Below are 13,021 nucleotides of genomic sequence, written 5' to 3'. Positions count from 1 at the left end.
TTTATTACTCATCTTTCTATTTAGGCCTCTCCTATTCATATTCCAGTCTCTTATTCAAATCAATTCATGGTTGCTAGGGTCATTTGGACCCTAGCAACAGGATTGCTGAAACTGGAGAGCTGCTGAATAAAAAATCAAATAAAAAATATAATAATAAAAAATCAAAAACTACAAATAATAAAAGATTAAAACCTATTTATTGTCTCAAAATATCACTCTAAAAACACTTTAACTACTGATGGATCGTCATTGGATCAGCAACAGCCAACGAGCAGCAAAACTCTTTCTCAGCCGCTCAGACTAAGTTTAAAAAACCCTACTGGAGACGTGACGCATCATAACAGAGTCGCACGTGATATTGCCAGTCTGCTGCTGGGGCTGCCCTATTAATCCCTCCCGCCCCAGAGCAACCGGTGCACCTGTGAGAGATGCAAGGGGGAAGCCGCTTCACAGGCGCTCACACGGGGAGAAAGAGGCGGCACAGTGAGATGGGAGGGAGAGCTGAGGAGGAGGCTCAGAGACACAGTGAGGAAGCACCTCCCTTCCAGGAACAAGCAGTAGCACCTGCCGGTGGGAGAGGAGGGCTCAATCGTGCGCTGGGACCCCTGTGGCAGGTGGGTAAGTCTGGGAAGGGTCCGCAGGTCCCCAGGCATGGGATGGGGGGAACGTTCCATTATCGGGGGAGAGGGGGGGTTGCTATGCGCAGGGATTGTGAGTCAGTGGGGTGTGGAAAGGAGCAGCACAAGGTGAGACTGGCATGTTTAGCTTGGGATGGGCTGTGTGCCAGGGCTGGGGGAGGGAGAGGCCCTGCTACTGGGTACAGTGTACGGGAGAAAACTACAACTTGTGCATTACCTTTAGGTGGGTTTGAGGGGCACTTGGCAACTTCTTAGCAGCCTCCTGTATTCCTCACATGTATTCCTCACATGTATTCCTCACATGTATTCCTCACAGGGGCACATGACAACAACACGCTGACTGTTATTATTATTATTATTATTATTATTATCTAATCTCATCCTCATACTACTGCTTCTCATACAGCCCAGCTTGCTCCCGGGGGATGCTGGGACTTGTAGTCCAAGAAGGACTCCCCTGTGATATCATCTAGAGCTCAGGGGAACTTGTCTGTCCTATATGTCATGAACTCCTGCTCCATCTCTGTTTCACCTCTGCCCACCTGCTAAGTTTCTCTTAAAGGGACCCTCCTTTTTTATCCACTAATATTACCCCACCAGCACCTGAAGAGGACAGGCCACATTTTGAATGATTTAGTATGTATTTAACAGCCTGCCTCTCATTTATTGGATATAGCAGTCACATTGCCACTTGTCATGCTCATGTGCTGCCCCGTTATTGTAGCCGTATAAAGATACACTGGCAGGAATCTAACAGTTTTTGTGGAACGTTGTGTCTTTACTTCCCCTTGATCTCATGGTAATTTTTGTTTTCTCTCTCCGCTCTTTTGTGAAAAGCTCTCGAAGAAGTTCCGCTCCGCCGGCCTAGCATGGCACCGCTCTTCCTCTAAACTTGGCAGCCTGCTGCTGGCTATGTCCCAAGCACAACATGAACCCCAGCGGAATGGAGGTCTCCATAGCCCAGGTAAGAAAGTGACTTGAGGGTGCCGTCCCCTATATCCGGCTGGTTAACCCTTTACTTGCTGGGGTGTTGAGCGAGTGCCCGGAAACCCTGTACCCAAAGCTGCATCCTGTGTGAGTCTGTGTGGCCAGATACAGAGTGAATAGGAGACGGCTTGAACAGAAAGATAAACGAGAATATTATTACAATTATTGCCTCACAGTCCTTCTGTGTTACTGGGGGGGTCTAGGGCCACAATAGGACTGTAATAATTCCATGTTAGTAGTACACGTTACACAACTCTGTGGCTTTCCCAAACAGAAAGTGAAGAGGACGGCAGTTTATTTGATGAAAGGGTGTTTGTTGGTGTGACTCAATGTATTGACACATAGTAACAGCTATTTGATTGCCTATACTTAATTTCCTCACACAAACACACACACAAGCAAACGTACACACACACGTACACACGTACGTACACACGTACATGTACACACGTACATGTACACACGTACACACGCACACACGCACACGTACACACGTGCACACGCACACGTACACACACACACACACACACACGTACACACATACACACACATACACACACACATACACACACATACACACACATACACACACACACACATACACACACACATACACACACACATACACACACACATACACACACACATACACACACACATACACACACACATACACACACATACACACACATACACACACATACACACACATACACACACATACACACACATACACACACATACACACACATACACACACATACACACACATACACACACATACACACACACACACACACACACACACACACACACACACACACACACACACACACACACACACACACATACACACACACACACACATATCCACATACACACACATATCCACACATACACACATATACACATAGATACACACACATAGATACACACACACACAAACGGAAGATTGCGTGTTTCCCGTGGGCGGGCGGCTTGTTGCCTCGGTTTGTTTTTGACTCCTGCTCGGTTTGGATTTGGTTTGTTCTGTTTGGATAATTGCCTATATAAATATATATATACTGAATATTGCTGAATATGCAGGCTCTCTATAAATAAACTATAAGGCCGGCAGTTATTTCTCCTGCTCATTTTTAAAGGCTGATGTATTTGCTAGCTGGTTAGACAGGTTTCATTGACTAGGGATGCAACAAATCCAGGATTTGGTTAGCGATATGGCCAGGATTCGGACTTTTTGAGCAGGATTCTGATTTGGCAGAACCGAATCCTAATTTTCCTATGCAAATTAGGGGTGAGAAGGGAAATCACGTGCCTTTTTTCACAAAACAAGGAAGTAAAAAATGTTTTTCCCTTCCCAGCCCTAATTAGCATATGTAAATTCGGATTCTGTTCGGTATTCGTCAGATCTTTTGCGAAGGATTCAAGGGTTCGTCCGAAACCGAATGCTGGATTCGCTGCATCCCTAATTTTGACAGAAAGGTTGGACTCTCGATGGGTGCGTGTATTGTTTTTTTTTCCCAGCTTAAAGCAGCTACACTGGATTGGAGCAAGGTCTTGCCTGTATATGACTATCCTAGACTTGCAAAGTCTCCTTTAAAGGGGTTGTTTGCCTTTAAATTATCTGTTAGGTATATTCTGAGATGATTTGCAATTAGGGTTGCCACCTGGCCAGTAAAAATGATGCTTGAAGGCAAATAATTTAAAAACCATAAAACATACATAACGAAGACCAATTGAAAAGTTGCTTAGAATTAGTCATTCTATAACATACTAAAAGTTAACTTAAAGGCGAACCACCCCTTTTAAAATAAATTTTTATGATGATTTTTAGACTGTGGTAGTCGAAACCAGTTAGCTGTTGGTCTTCTTTTTTTTTTTTTACTCATTCTTTGCTGCTTTGAAATTAGTTCTACGTCTTTCTGGTTTGAATGTACAACATCCTGTTGCTAGTGTCCTGCTTAACCTAGCAACCAGGAAGGAGTTTCAGTGACAGACTGGAAGTTGAATAGTCTGGATAGGAAGCAAGTGACGGAAGGGTAACGAAGAGTCTAGGTCACAAGGAAAAAGTTAATCAGATGACATTTGTCCTGTTTCCTATTCCTATAGGGACTTTTTTTCACTGTTCTGGTTTAAACCATGAAGTGGCGCTTACCATAGAATCTACAGAGCTGACATATAGATCCGGCACTACAAATTCTACCTTTCAAGCTGTGCCACGCTGCTTATTATGCTGGCAACATATGACTTGGAGAGATAACAAGATTGCAGCAATGAAACAGTTCAGACAATCTATCATGTAAAGAGTCACTTTTGCACAAATGGTTTAGCGGCACTTTGTTTTCACCACCATCATTCAGCCTGAGAGGTTAGTGCTGGCCGAAACATTGTCATGTAGCCACGAGTCCATCTGGTTCAGCCTAAAAAAAAAAATCCTGCAGGTCTCTAGTAGCACTGTCCTGCGATAAACTGTAGTCCTGTTTGCTTGCTCCTGGTTTCACTATGGCATCTGGCAAGCGAGGAGACCTTGGGCACATATTTTATATATATATATATATATATATATATATATATATATATATATATATATATATATATATATATATATATATATATATATATATATATATATATATATATATATATATATATATATATATATATATACACACACACACATATAATAATATATGCCTGCGCATATCCTACATACACCTGCGTGTGTGTATATAAAATATATATATATATATATATATATATATATACACACACACACCTACACATTACATGCACTTGAGTGCTGGTAGGCTCCAATGTTTTTGCCGTGGGGTGATCTGAGCATTCTCTATGGGTCATTAGCCCACAGAAGACAGAGCAGTCCTTAGTGATTAAAGGAGAACTGAAGATTAAATAAAGAAGTATCTAGAAATGTTGTACATTGTTTTGTGCTTCTGCACCAGCCCAAGGCAACCACAGCCATTTAGCAGTAAAGATCTGTGTTTTCAAAGATGCCCCAGTAGCTCCCCATCTTCTTTTCACTTACTGAGCTTAGGGACCCACTCACAATATACAGTACACATAGAATAGAAATGTCACAATATAAGGCTGATTAGTAATTAATGCAGATAATTACTACATGGCAGCACAGAAACCAGTGCAATTAGCATCAGAATTTAATAATCAGCCTTGTAGCATCAGCTTATATTACAGACCAACCTCATTTTCTGCTGGATAATTAGTGACGAGCCCTAAGCTTAGCTTCTCAACAGCTGCTCAGAGCCCACTGAGCATGTGAGTGTCACAGACACTTTCCAAGATGGTGACCCCCTGTGACAAGTTTGAAGTCCTGGATCATTGCTGCTATTGACAAGCTGAAACTTTAGGCTGGTTCAATCAGTTAAGTATATAAAATACAATTTTTAACCATATTTTTAGCGTTTAGTTCTCCTTTAAAGAGGTTGATCACCTTCAAATTAATTTTTAGTATGATGTAGAGAGTGATATTCTCAGACAATTTGCAAATGGTTTTAATTTTTTATTAATCTGTGATTTTCGAGTTATTTAGCTTTTTATTCAGCAGCTCTCCAGTTTGCACTTTCATCAGTCTGGTTGCTAGGGTCCAAATGATTCTAGCAACCATGCACTGATTTGACAAAGAGACTGGTATATCAATAGGAGAGGGCCTGAATAGAAATACGAGCAGTGACGGCACATCTGTAGCCTTACAGAACATTTGTTTTTTTAGATGGAGTTAATGGCCCCCCATTTAAAAGCTGGAAAGAAGGCGAATAGTTCAAAAACTATAAAAAGGCCAATTGAAAAGTTGCGTACAATTAGCCGTTCTATAACATATTAAAGTTAATTTAAAGGTGAACCACTGCTTTAGAGAACCTGGGACATGCTACTCATTATATGACTCTCATCCACTCCCTCCATTCCTAACTGCCAGAAGTACAGGGACCCCTTTTTACTTGTTGTGTGTCGGGCACAACTGCACCTGTGGGCCCCTCCCTATGAACAGCTCTGATAGGATCGTACAACATAGGCAACACACCCCCAAAGCTGCCAAACTGTGGCATTGCTCCAGATTTAGTTGCCAGCTTATCGGCCTGTGTATTTTGGTACCGGTATGGGACCTGTTATCTACAATGCTCGGGACCTGGGGTTTTCCAGATCTTTCTGTAATTTGGATCTTCGTACCTTAAGTCTACTAGAAAATCTTGTAAACATTAAATAAGCCCAATGGGCTGGTTCTGGTTTTAATAAGGATTAATTATATCTTGGTTGGGATCAAGTACAAGGTACTGCAGAGAAAAAGCAAATTGTTTTTAAAAATTTGCATTATTTAGATAAAATGGAGTCTATTGAAGACGGCCTTTCTGTAATTCGGAACTTTCTGGATAAAAGGTTTACAGATAACGGATCCAATACCTATACTGAGAAGTCCCGCCTGATGGAAAATCAATCAGATATTGATCGGACGTGTCTGAAAATCCAGTAAGGCAAGGACTGCATTAATGCTTTGATGTAGAACACCTGTCAGGTTTCTGTAGGCCACTATTATCATTTTTTTTTCCGGATGCACCGAATCCACTATTTTGGATTCGCCCGCGATTTCCCTCCCTGCCCCTAATTTGCATATGCAAATTTGGATTGGGTTCGGCGGGGCAGAAGGATTCGGCTGAATCCTGCTGAAAAAGGCTGAATCCTGGCCGAATCCCAAACTGAATCCTGGATGTTTCTGTTAACAAGGAGGAAGAAACAAGAAAGAAAGAGAGGGGAAGGGAGCAAAGATGAGCTTTCCCACAGAGTCCTGCGCGAGTACATTTTTGGGAACCCGACCCGTACCCGCAACCTGCATTCTTACCCGCTTGGACCCGCTATCCGACCCGCTAGTACCTTATCCGCAACCCGTACACTATCAGGCTGCAGTGCCCGTTTGTGGGTCCGCTAGCCATCTTACATAGTTACATAGTTAAATTGGGTTGAAAAAAAGACAAAAAATCCAAAAATCCAAAAAATCATCCAAGCCATTCTTATAGGCATTAACTGAATCAGCATCACAACATCACCCGGCATTGAAACTGTCCCATAGTTTCCTAAATTTTTCCGGGCATTCATGGGCCACGTATACTAATATAATTTGATTGTTGCCATGTACAGCCTGCTAAATACAGAAACCAGGAGAGGGAGAGAAACTTTTATAGCAAGTCAAATATGATACAAAGCATAAAAATTTAAGGGCAGCTGAAAAATCCTTTGATTGGATCCGTCTCTAACACACTGATAGTTATTTAACAGATATAACTTCCCCTTTAAACGACTTAGAAGACAAAAGAGGCCTCCTAAGAAGCAGTTAAATATACAAGAGTCCTGGCAGTTCATGTTGCACACATACCTGGCTGATCTATAATTCACAAGGAAACCCGTGGTGATCTACAAGTGGGAACACGCCGGAGCTGCTCAGCTTTGTTAATGGTAGCTGAAAGCAGGCTAGCGAGCCCTTCTGTATCAGTCTGGGGGCCCCTGCAGTGGAAATACAGCCTTTTTGTTTGTGTATAAACAGCTCTGCCTGATAGAGGCTCATTGAGTTTGCACAATAAACAACATCCTGATGTGCTTGTGTTTATATCTAACCTTTGTGTATGTAACCTGGTGGCTTTGTCTTTGTAACCTGGCAGGTGTTAAAGTGTTCTGTTATCTGCTGAGACCGTAGTTGCCCCTTTCCCCTCCTTTAAACTGGGCAGTGGGATGGGTGAATTTTTTCGCCTTGTTTCGCCGTGGAAATGACACCCATAGACTTGAATGGCGTCGCGTGTCAAAAAAAAAAAATGACAAAATAATTTTTGACACCCAAAGACTTTAATGAGCGTCGGCGAATTGAAACGGGTCAAATTCGCCCAACCCTAGGGGCACATATTCAATCCTCATCCTTCATGTGCCACGATTCCAATAGTATGGATCAAACAGTCCTGTCCCCCTGGTCATTGACTATAATGTTAATGTATTCACCATGGGCATCTCATTTTTTTTTATTGCCAAATTTTCACCATAATAAAGGGGTAGATTTTCGAATTGAAAATTAGAATTTTCGAGGTATATGGTCAAAACTGTCAAATTTGACTAGGGAGTTATTCAAAATTTGTTTTGAATTTGATTTTCGAGGTTTATCATACTCTGGCCCTTTAAGAAGTCGGAACACTTAAAACCTGCCGAATTTCTGTCTTAAGTCAATGGGAGAGATCCAGGGATCAATTCTAAAGGTGGGCATACACGGGCAGATAAAAGCTGCCGACAGACCGTGTCGGCAGCTTCTTGGCCCGTGTATGGGGCCGCCCGACAGGCTTCACCGATCGAGATCTGGCCGAAAGTCGGCCAGATCTCGATTGGATGGGACGAAAAATCCCGTCGGATCACGGCCACATATATTCGTTGATGTGGTCCTGCGATCCGACCGCCCATTACTATTCGTTAGGATCCGATCGTTGGGCCCTAGGGCCCACGATTTGATCAGCCTGATATTGCCCACCTCAAGGTGGGCATATCGGGGAGAGATCTGCTCGTTTGGCGACATCGCCAAACGAGTGGATCTCTCCGTGTATGGCCACCTTTAGTTGTTTGCAGCCTTCCTGAAATTCGAATAGAATTGGATTCGAGTTTTTGGGTCAATTGTATTCAACTGAGTTTTAAAAAATGTTAATTTTTGTAAATAAATTTAGATAAATGTGCCTCTAAATAAGTGTTATGGGAGCAGCACGGAATCCATGTGGATAGAGATCTGCTGCCAGATTGCCGACAAACCATGAGTCAGTACCTGGAATGTCTTGTTGCTCGGCGTCCTTTCTCCTGGTGCCAGAAGCAATAAGAAGTGATGGGATTTGCCAGATACAACACGGAAATAACAAAGAAACAAGATTATGCTTTCCAGTTACAGAGCAAACAGGTGGCTCTGCTTTAAAGGAGAACTAACGGCTAAAAATGAATATGGCTGAAATGTCATGTTTTATACACTGAACTTATTGCACCAGCCTTAAGTGTCAGCTTGTCAATAGCAGCAATGATCCAGGACTTCAAACTTGTCACAGGGGGTCACCATTTCGGAAAGTGTCTGTGACACTCACATGCTCAGTGGGCTCTGAGCAGCTGTTGAGAAGCTAAGCTTAGGGCTCGTCACTAATTATCCAGCAGAAAATGAGGTTGGCCTTTAATATTAGCTGATGCTACCGGGCTGATTATTAAATTCTGATGCTAATTGCACTGGTTTTTGTGCTGCCATGTAGTAATTATCTGTATTAATTACTAATCAGCCTTATATTGTGACATTTCTATTCTATGTGTACTGTATATTGTGAGTGGTCCCTAAGCTCAGTAAGTGACAGCAGCACAGAGCATGTGCAGTGAATCGGCAGAAAAGAAGATGGGGAGCTACTGGGGCATCTTTGGAGACACAGATCTTTACTGCTAAAGGGCTGTGGTTGCCTTGGGCTGGTACAGAAGCTCAAAACATAATGTACAACATCTCTACCTACTTCTTTAGTTAAGCTTTAGTTCTCCTGTAATTATTATTCTGACGGCAGGTCCCATGTCGGTTGGGTAGTGATGCAGTGGCTGAAAAGATAAATTAAGATAAATATTAACATCTGTGTGTCTTTATTTTAAGAGTGTTGGCATTATTCTATCTTATCATTCCAAAGCTAAACACTATGGCAGAGGTGACATCTGACCCCTGTCGTTCCTTTAGGGAGAAGCACAACAGTCAAGTGAGCCTTAATTGTCACCAATCACCATGGAAAAGCATGGCAAATTCTTTACCTTTGGTAGACGCTGGCGGTTGCAGGTAGATATTCCTGAACATTGCCCCTGTGTCAGTGCCAGCTCTTGCCATAGTTTTCAGTAGAGTCCTGCAGCGGGTCGGGTACCCGCAAAAACCTGCGGTACCTTGCGGGTTGAGGGGAGAAGTTCTGGGTGCAGGTAAAGACGCGGGTCGGCAGTTCTGCGGGGTCGCGGCTTGGGCCGCGGGTCTTCTCAATTGCGATATTTACTCCTTTTTTTCTGGTCATAGCTACTTCCAATGACGTCACTTCCGGTTTACAATGACAGCACTTCCTGTTTTACGCCTTTTTTTCCCTGATCGTGTCTACTTCAGATGATGTCACTTCCAGTTTAAATGGCAGCGCTTCCTGATTCTTGATGGTCAGCGGGTCCGGGTTGCGGATAAGGTACTTGCGGGTAGGGTCGGGTAGCGGTTCCAAGCTGGTAAGAATGCAGGTGCGGATTGCAGGTATGGGTCGGGTACGGGTCCCAAAAAATGGACCCGCGCAGGACTCTAGTTTTCAGTGCTTGTTAAAGGAACAGTTCAGTATAAGAGTAAAAACTGGGTAAATAGATAGGCTGTGCAAAATATAAAATGTTTCTAATATAGTTAGTTAGCCAAAAATGTAATGTAAAGGCTGGAGTGATTGGATATCTAATATAACAGAACAGAACACACCTTCCATTTTTCAGCCCTCTAACTCTGAGTTAGTCAGTGACTTGAAGTTCAGAGAGTTTAATCCTTAGTATGCAGATCAGATTCAAAAGCAAATAGCTATGACCCATGTGCCCCCCTCAAGTCTCTGATTGGTTAATGCTGGTAACCAGAGAACCATTCAGTGGAAACCAAGAGAACTGAAAAGCAGGAAGTAGTTTTCTATTATTTCTTCTGACAGCTTTCAAATGGGAAGTCACTGACCCCATCTAATAACAAATGCTCTGTAAGGCTACTTATATATTGTTTATTGCTACTTTTTATTACTTGTCTTTCTATTCAGGCCCATTGATATTCCAGTCAATGCATGGTTGCTAGGGTAATTTGGACCCTAGCAACCAGATTTCAGAATAAAAAGCTAAATAACTTAAAAACCAAAAATAATAAAAAAATTAAAATCAATTGCAAATTGTCTCAGAATATCACTCTCTTCATGGTACTAAACGTTTATTTAAAGGTGAACCTCTTTAAAGGGGTGGTTCACCTTTGTGCTAATTTTTAGTATGTTATAGAATGGTCAGTTCTTGGCAACTTTTCATTATTTTTTTGTAGTATTTTAACTATTGGCCCTTTTCTTCTGACTCTTTCCAGCTTTCAAAGGGGATCTTTGACCCCATCTAAAAACAAATGCTCTGTAAAGCTACACATATATTCTTATTGCTACTTTGTATTACTTATCTTTCTATTCAGGCCTCTCCTATTCATATTCCAGGCTCTGACTGCTAGGGTCCAAATTACCCTATCAACCATTCATTGATTTGAATAAGAGAAAGCTAAATAAGTCAAAAAACACAAATAATAAAGAATGAAAACCAATTGCAAATTGTCCACTCTCCATATTATACCAAAAGGTAATTTAAAAGTAAGCAACCCCTTTAAGGGGTTGCAGCTGTGTTCATAACATTCTTTAGTTCCACCTGTTAAGCTGCAGGGGTTATTGAACTGGAGTCAGGTTTTCCTTGATGGGGTCGTTTTAGTGCCCTGTTCCCTGTATTCCATGGCCACTGTGCTCCTATAGTTTGATATACCACTGCACCCCCATCCTGCTAAATGGAAATCAGGGGGAGGGGAGGGCACATTGGGCTGTAGCTAAATATTTACTATGTGATAATGAACAATAGTGCACTTGTGTATCCAAGGAACCAGATCCATTCAAGTCAGATGCTTTACATTGAATGACTTCAGTGGCAGCTTAGTGGGGAAGGGGGTTGGTCATTTTGGTAGTATGACCCTAAGAATTCGTGTTAGGTGGAGTTCTTTTGGGAAGGAGGTTTTAGCCCCTTTAGAGAAGTCACAGCATTGTGGGTGTACATGACTTATAAGCATAGCGGATATCTATATAGAGCAGTGATCCCCAGCCAGTGGCTCATGAGCAACATGTTGCTCCCCAACCCATTGGATCTTACTCCCAGCGGACTCAAAGCAGGTGCTTATTTTTTAATTTCTGGCAAGTTTTGGTTGTATAAAAACTAGGTGTACTGCCAAACAGAGCCTCCTGTAGGCTACTAGTCCTCATAGGGGCTACCAAAATACTCAGGGACTTTTTCAAACTTGTGTTGCTCCCCAATTTTTTTACGTTTGAATGTGGCTCACTGGTAAAAAAAAAGGTTGCAGACCCCTGATCTAGAGTTTGGCTAACCAGACCTGTTTTTTGTCTTTTTTTCCCTAGTTGCGTCCTGGTCTAACATGAATAAGGACGTCTCCACCAACATTAAAAACTTAGGGTTCATTGAAGTCCAGGACATTAACTTCGAGAGTGAAATTCCTGCCCTTGGGAAATGGAATTTAAAAGGTGCTCAGTCATTCGGGCTTCCAGAATACCGGCCCGATCATCGTTTTGCTGCAAGTGGCGGGAGTCTTACAGGGGATTCTTGTATACCCACACTGGAAATTGCACCCCCGGAACCTGTACAAACCTTACGTCCAAATTCTTCCTCTAGCGCTGTTGCACATGAACGAGTTTTCCAGAGCTCCAAGACCATCTCAGGTAGTAATGGACCTCCGTCTTTGAGTAGCACAGAACCAGACCACATCGTGTGGAAACCTCCCACCCTTCCCAGATCTGGATACGACACGGCAAAACTGTACAGCCCCACGTCTCTCAACAGAAGCGACGACGTCTCGGACTGCAGCATTTCCAGCCTCAGCACAGACTTTTCCACCACATTGTCTGTGAGTAACGAGGACATTGTGGACTTTGTGGTTATGAGCAATTCAAGTGCAATTGTCGCTTTGGAGAATGACGACACCCATTTTTCCGAAGTCACGCTGAACTCCACAAAAGACAGCAGTGCTGATGGGATTCAGGAAAGTTTCGCCCAGGAGGAGGAGGTGGACAGAAAGTTGAAGATATTTGGATCGCTTAGTAATCTCTTTAACAAGTAAGTTAATTTTTCCCCCTTAAAGGAAAACTATACCCACAAAATGAAGCAACAGATTAAGTGGCCTATTAGAGAATCTTCCCAAACTGGTATAAATATTTAAGTAAATATTGCCCTTTTGCATCTCTTGTTTTGAACCACCTTTTTGTGATGGTCTGTGTTCTGCCTCAGAGATCACCTGACCAGTAACAGGAAGTGTTGAAGCAAAAGACACAACTTTGTCTGTTAATTTGCTCATGTGACTTAACATGTATGGTTTGTTTGTGTGTCGTAGGATCCCAGGAGGCGGCCCTTATTTTTTAAAATGGCAGTTTTCTATTTATGATTACCCAATGGGACATACTACTAAAACGTATATTATTATGAAAATGGTTTATGAAACAGGGTTTTACATATGAGCTGTTTTATGCAATATTTTTTTATAGATACCTACATTGTTTGAGGGGTATAGTTTAAATCCTTTAAATCAGTACTCCTGCTTCCAGTAG

At 42.3% G+C, this 13,021-nt stretch overlaps 1 protein-coding gene across 3 annotated transcripts in view; it reads left to right on the top strand.

The window, feature by feature from the left end:
* Positions 1-353: 353 nt before the first annotated feature.
* Positions 354-13,021, top strand: part of tbc1d14.L (TBC1 domain family member 14 L homeolog) — a 73,996-nt gene continuing 61,328 nt past the window's right edge. The window contains exons 1-3 of one of the 3 annotated variants that reach the window (XM_018228500.2): positions 354-614; positions 1,476-1,602; positions 11,822-12,533. In XM_018228500.2, coding sequence (XP_018083989.1) covers positions 429-614; positions 1,476-1,602; positions 11,822-12,533 — 1,025 coding nt within the window. In that variant the 5' untranslated portion in view covers positions 354-428. Of the gene's footprint in view, positions 619-1,475; positions 1,603-11,247; positions 11,579-11,821; positions 12,534-13,021 lie in introns of those variants that run through there. The other 2 variants (XM_018228511.2, XM_018228503.2) reach the window with 2 other exon arrangements.

The sequence above is a fragment of the Xenopus laevis genome, chromosome 1L (assembly GCF_017654675.1).
Source record: "Xenopus laevis strain J_2021 chromosome 1L, Xenopus_laevis_v10.1, whole genome shotgun sequence".
Taxonomy (NCBI): Eukaryota; Metazoa; Chordata; class Amphibia; order Anura; family Pipidae; genus Xenopus; species Xenopus laevis.
Note: the sequence above shows the minus strand (reverse complement) of the source record. Positions and strands in the feature narration are given on the sequence as shown.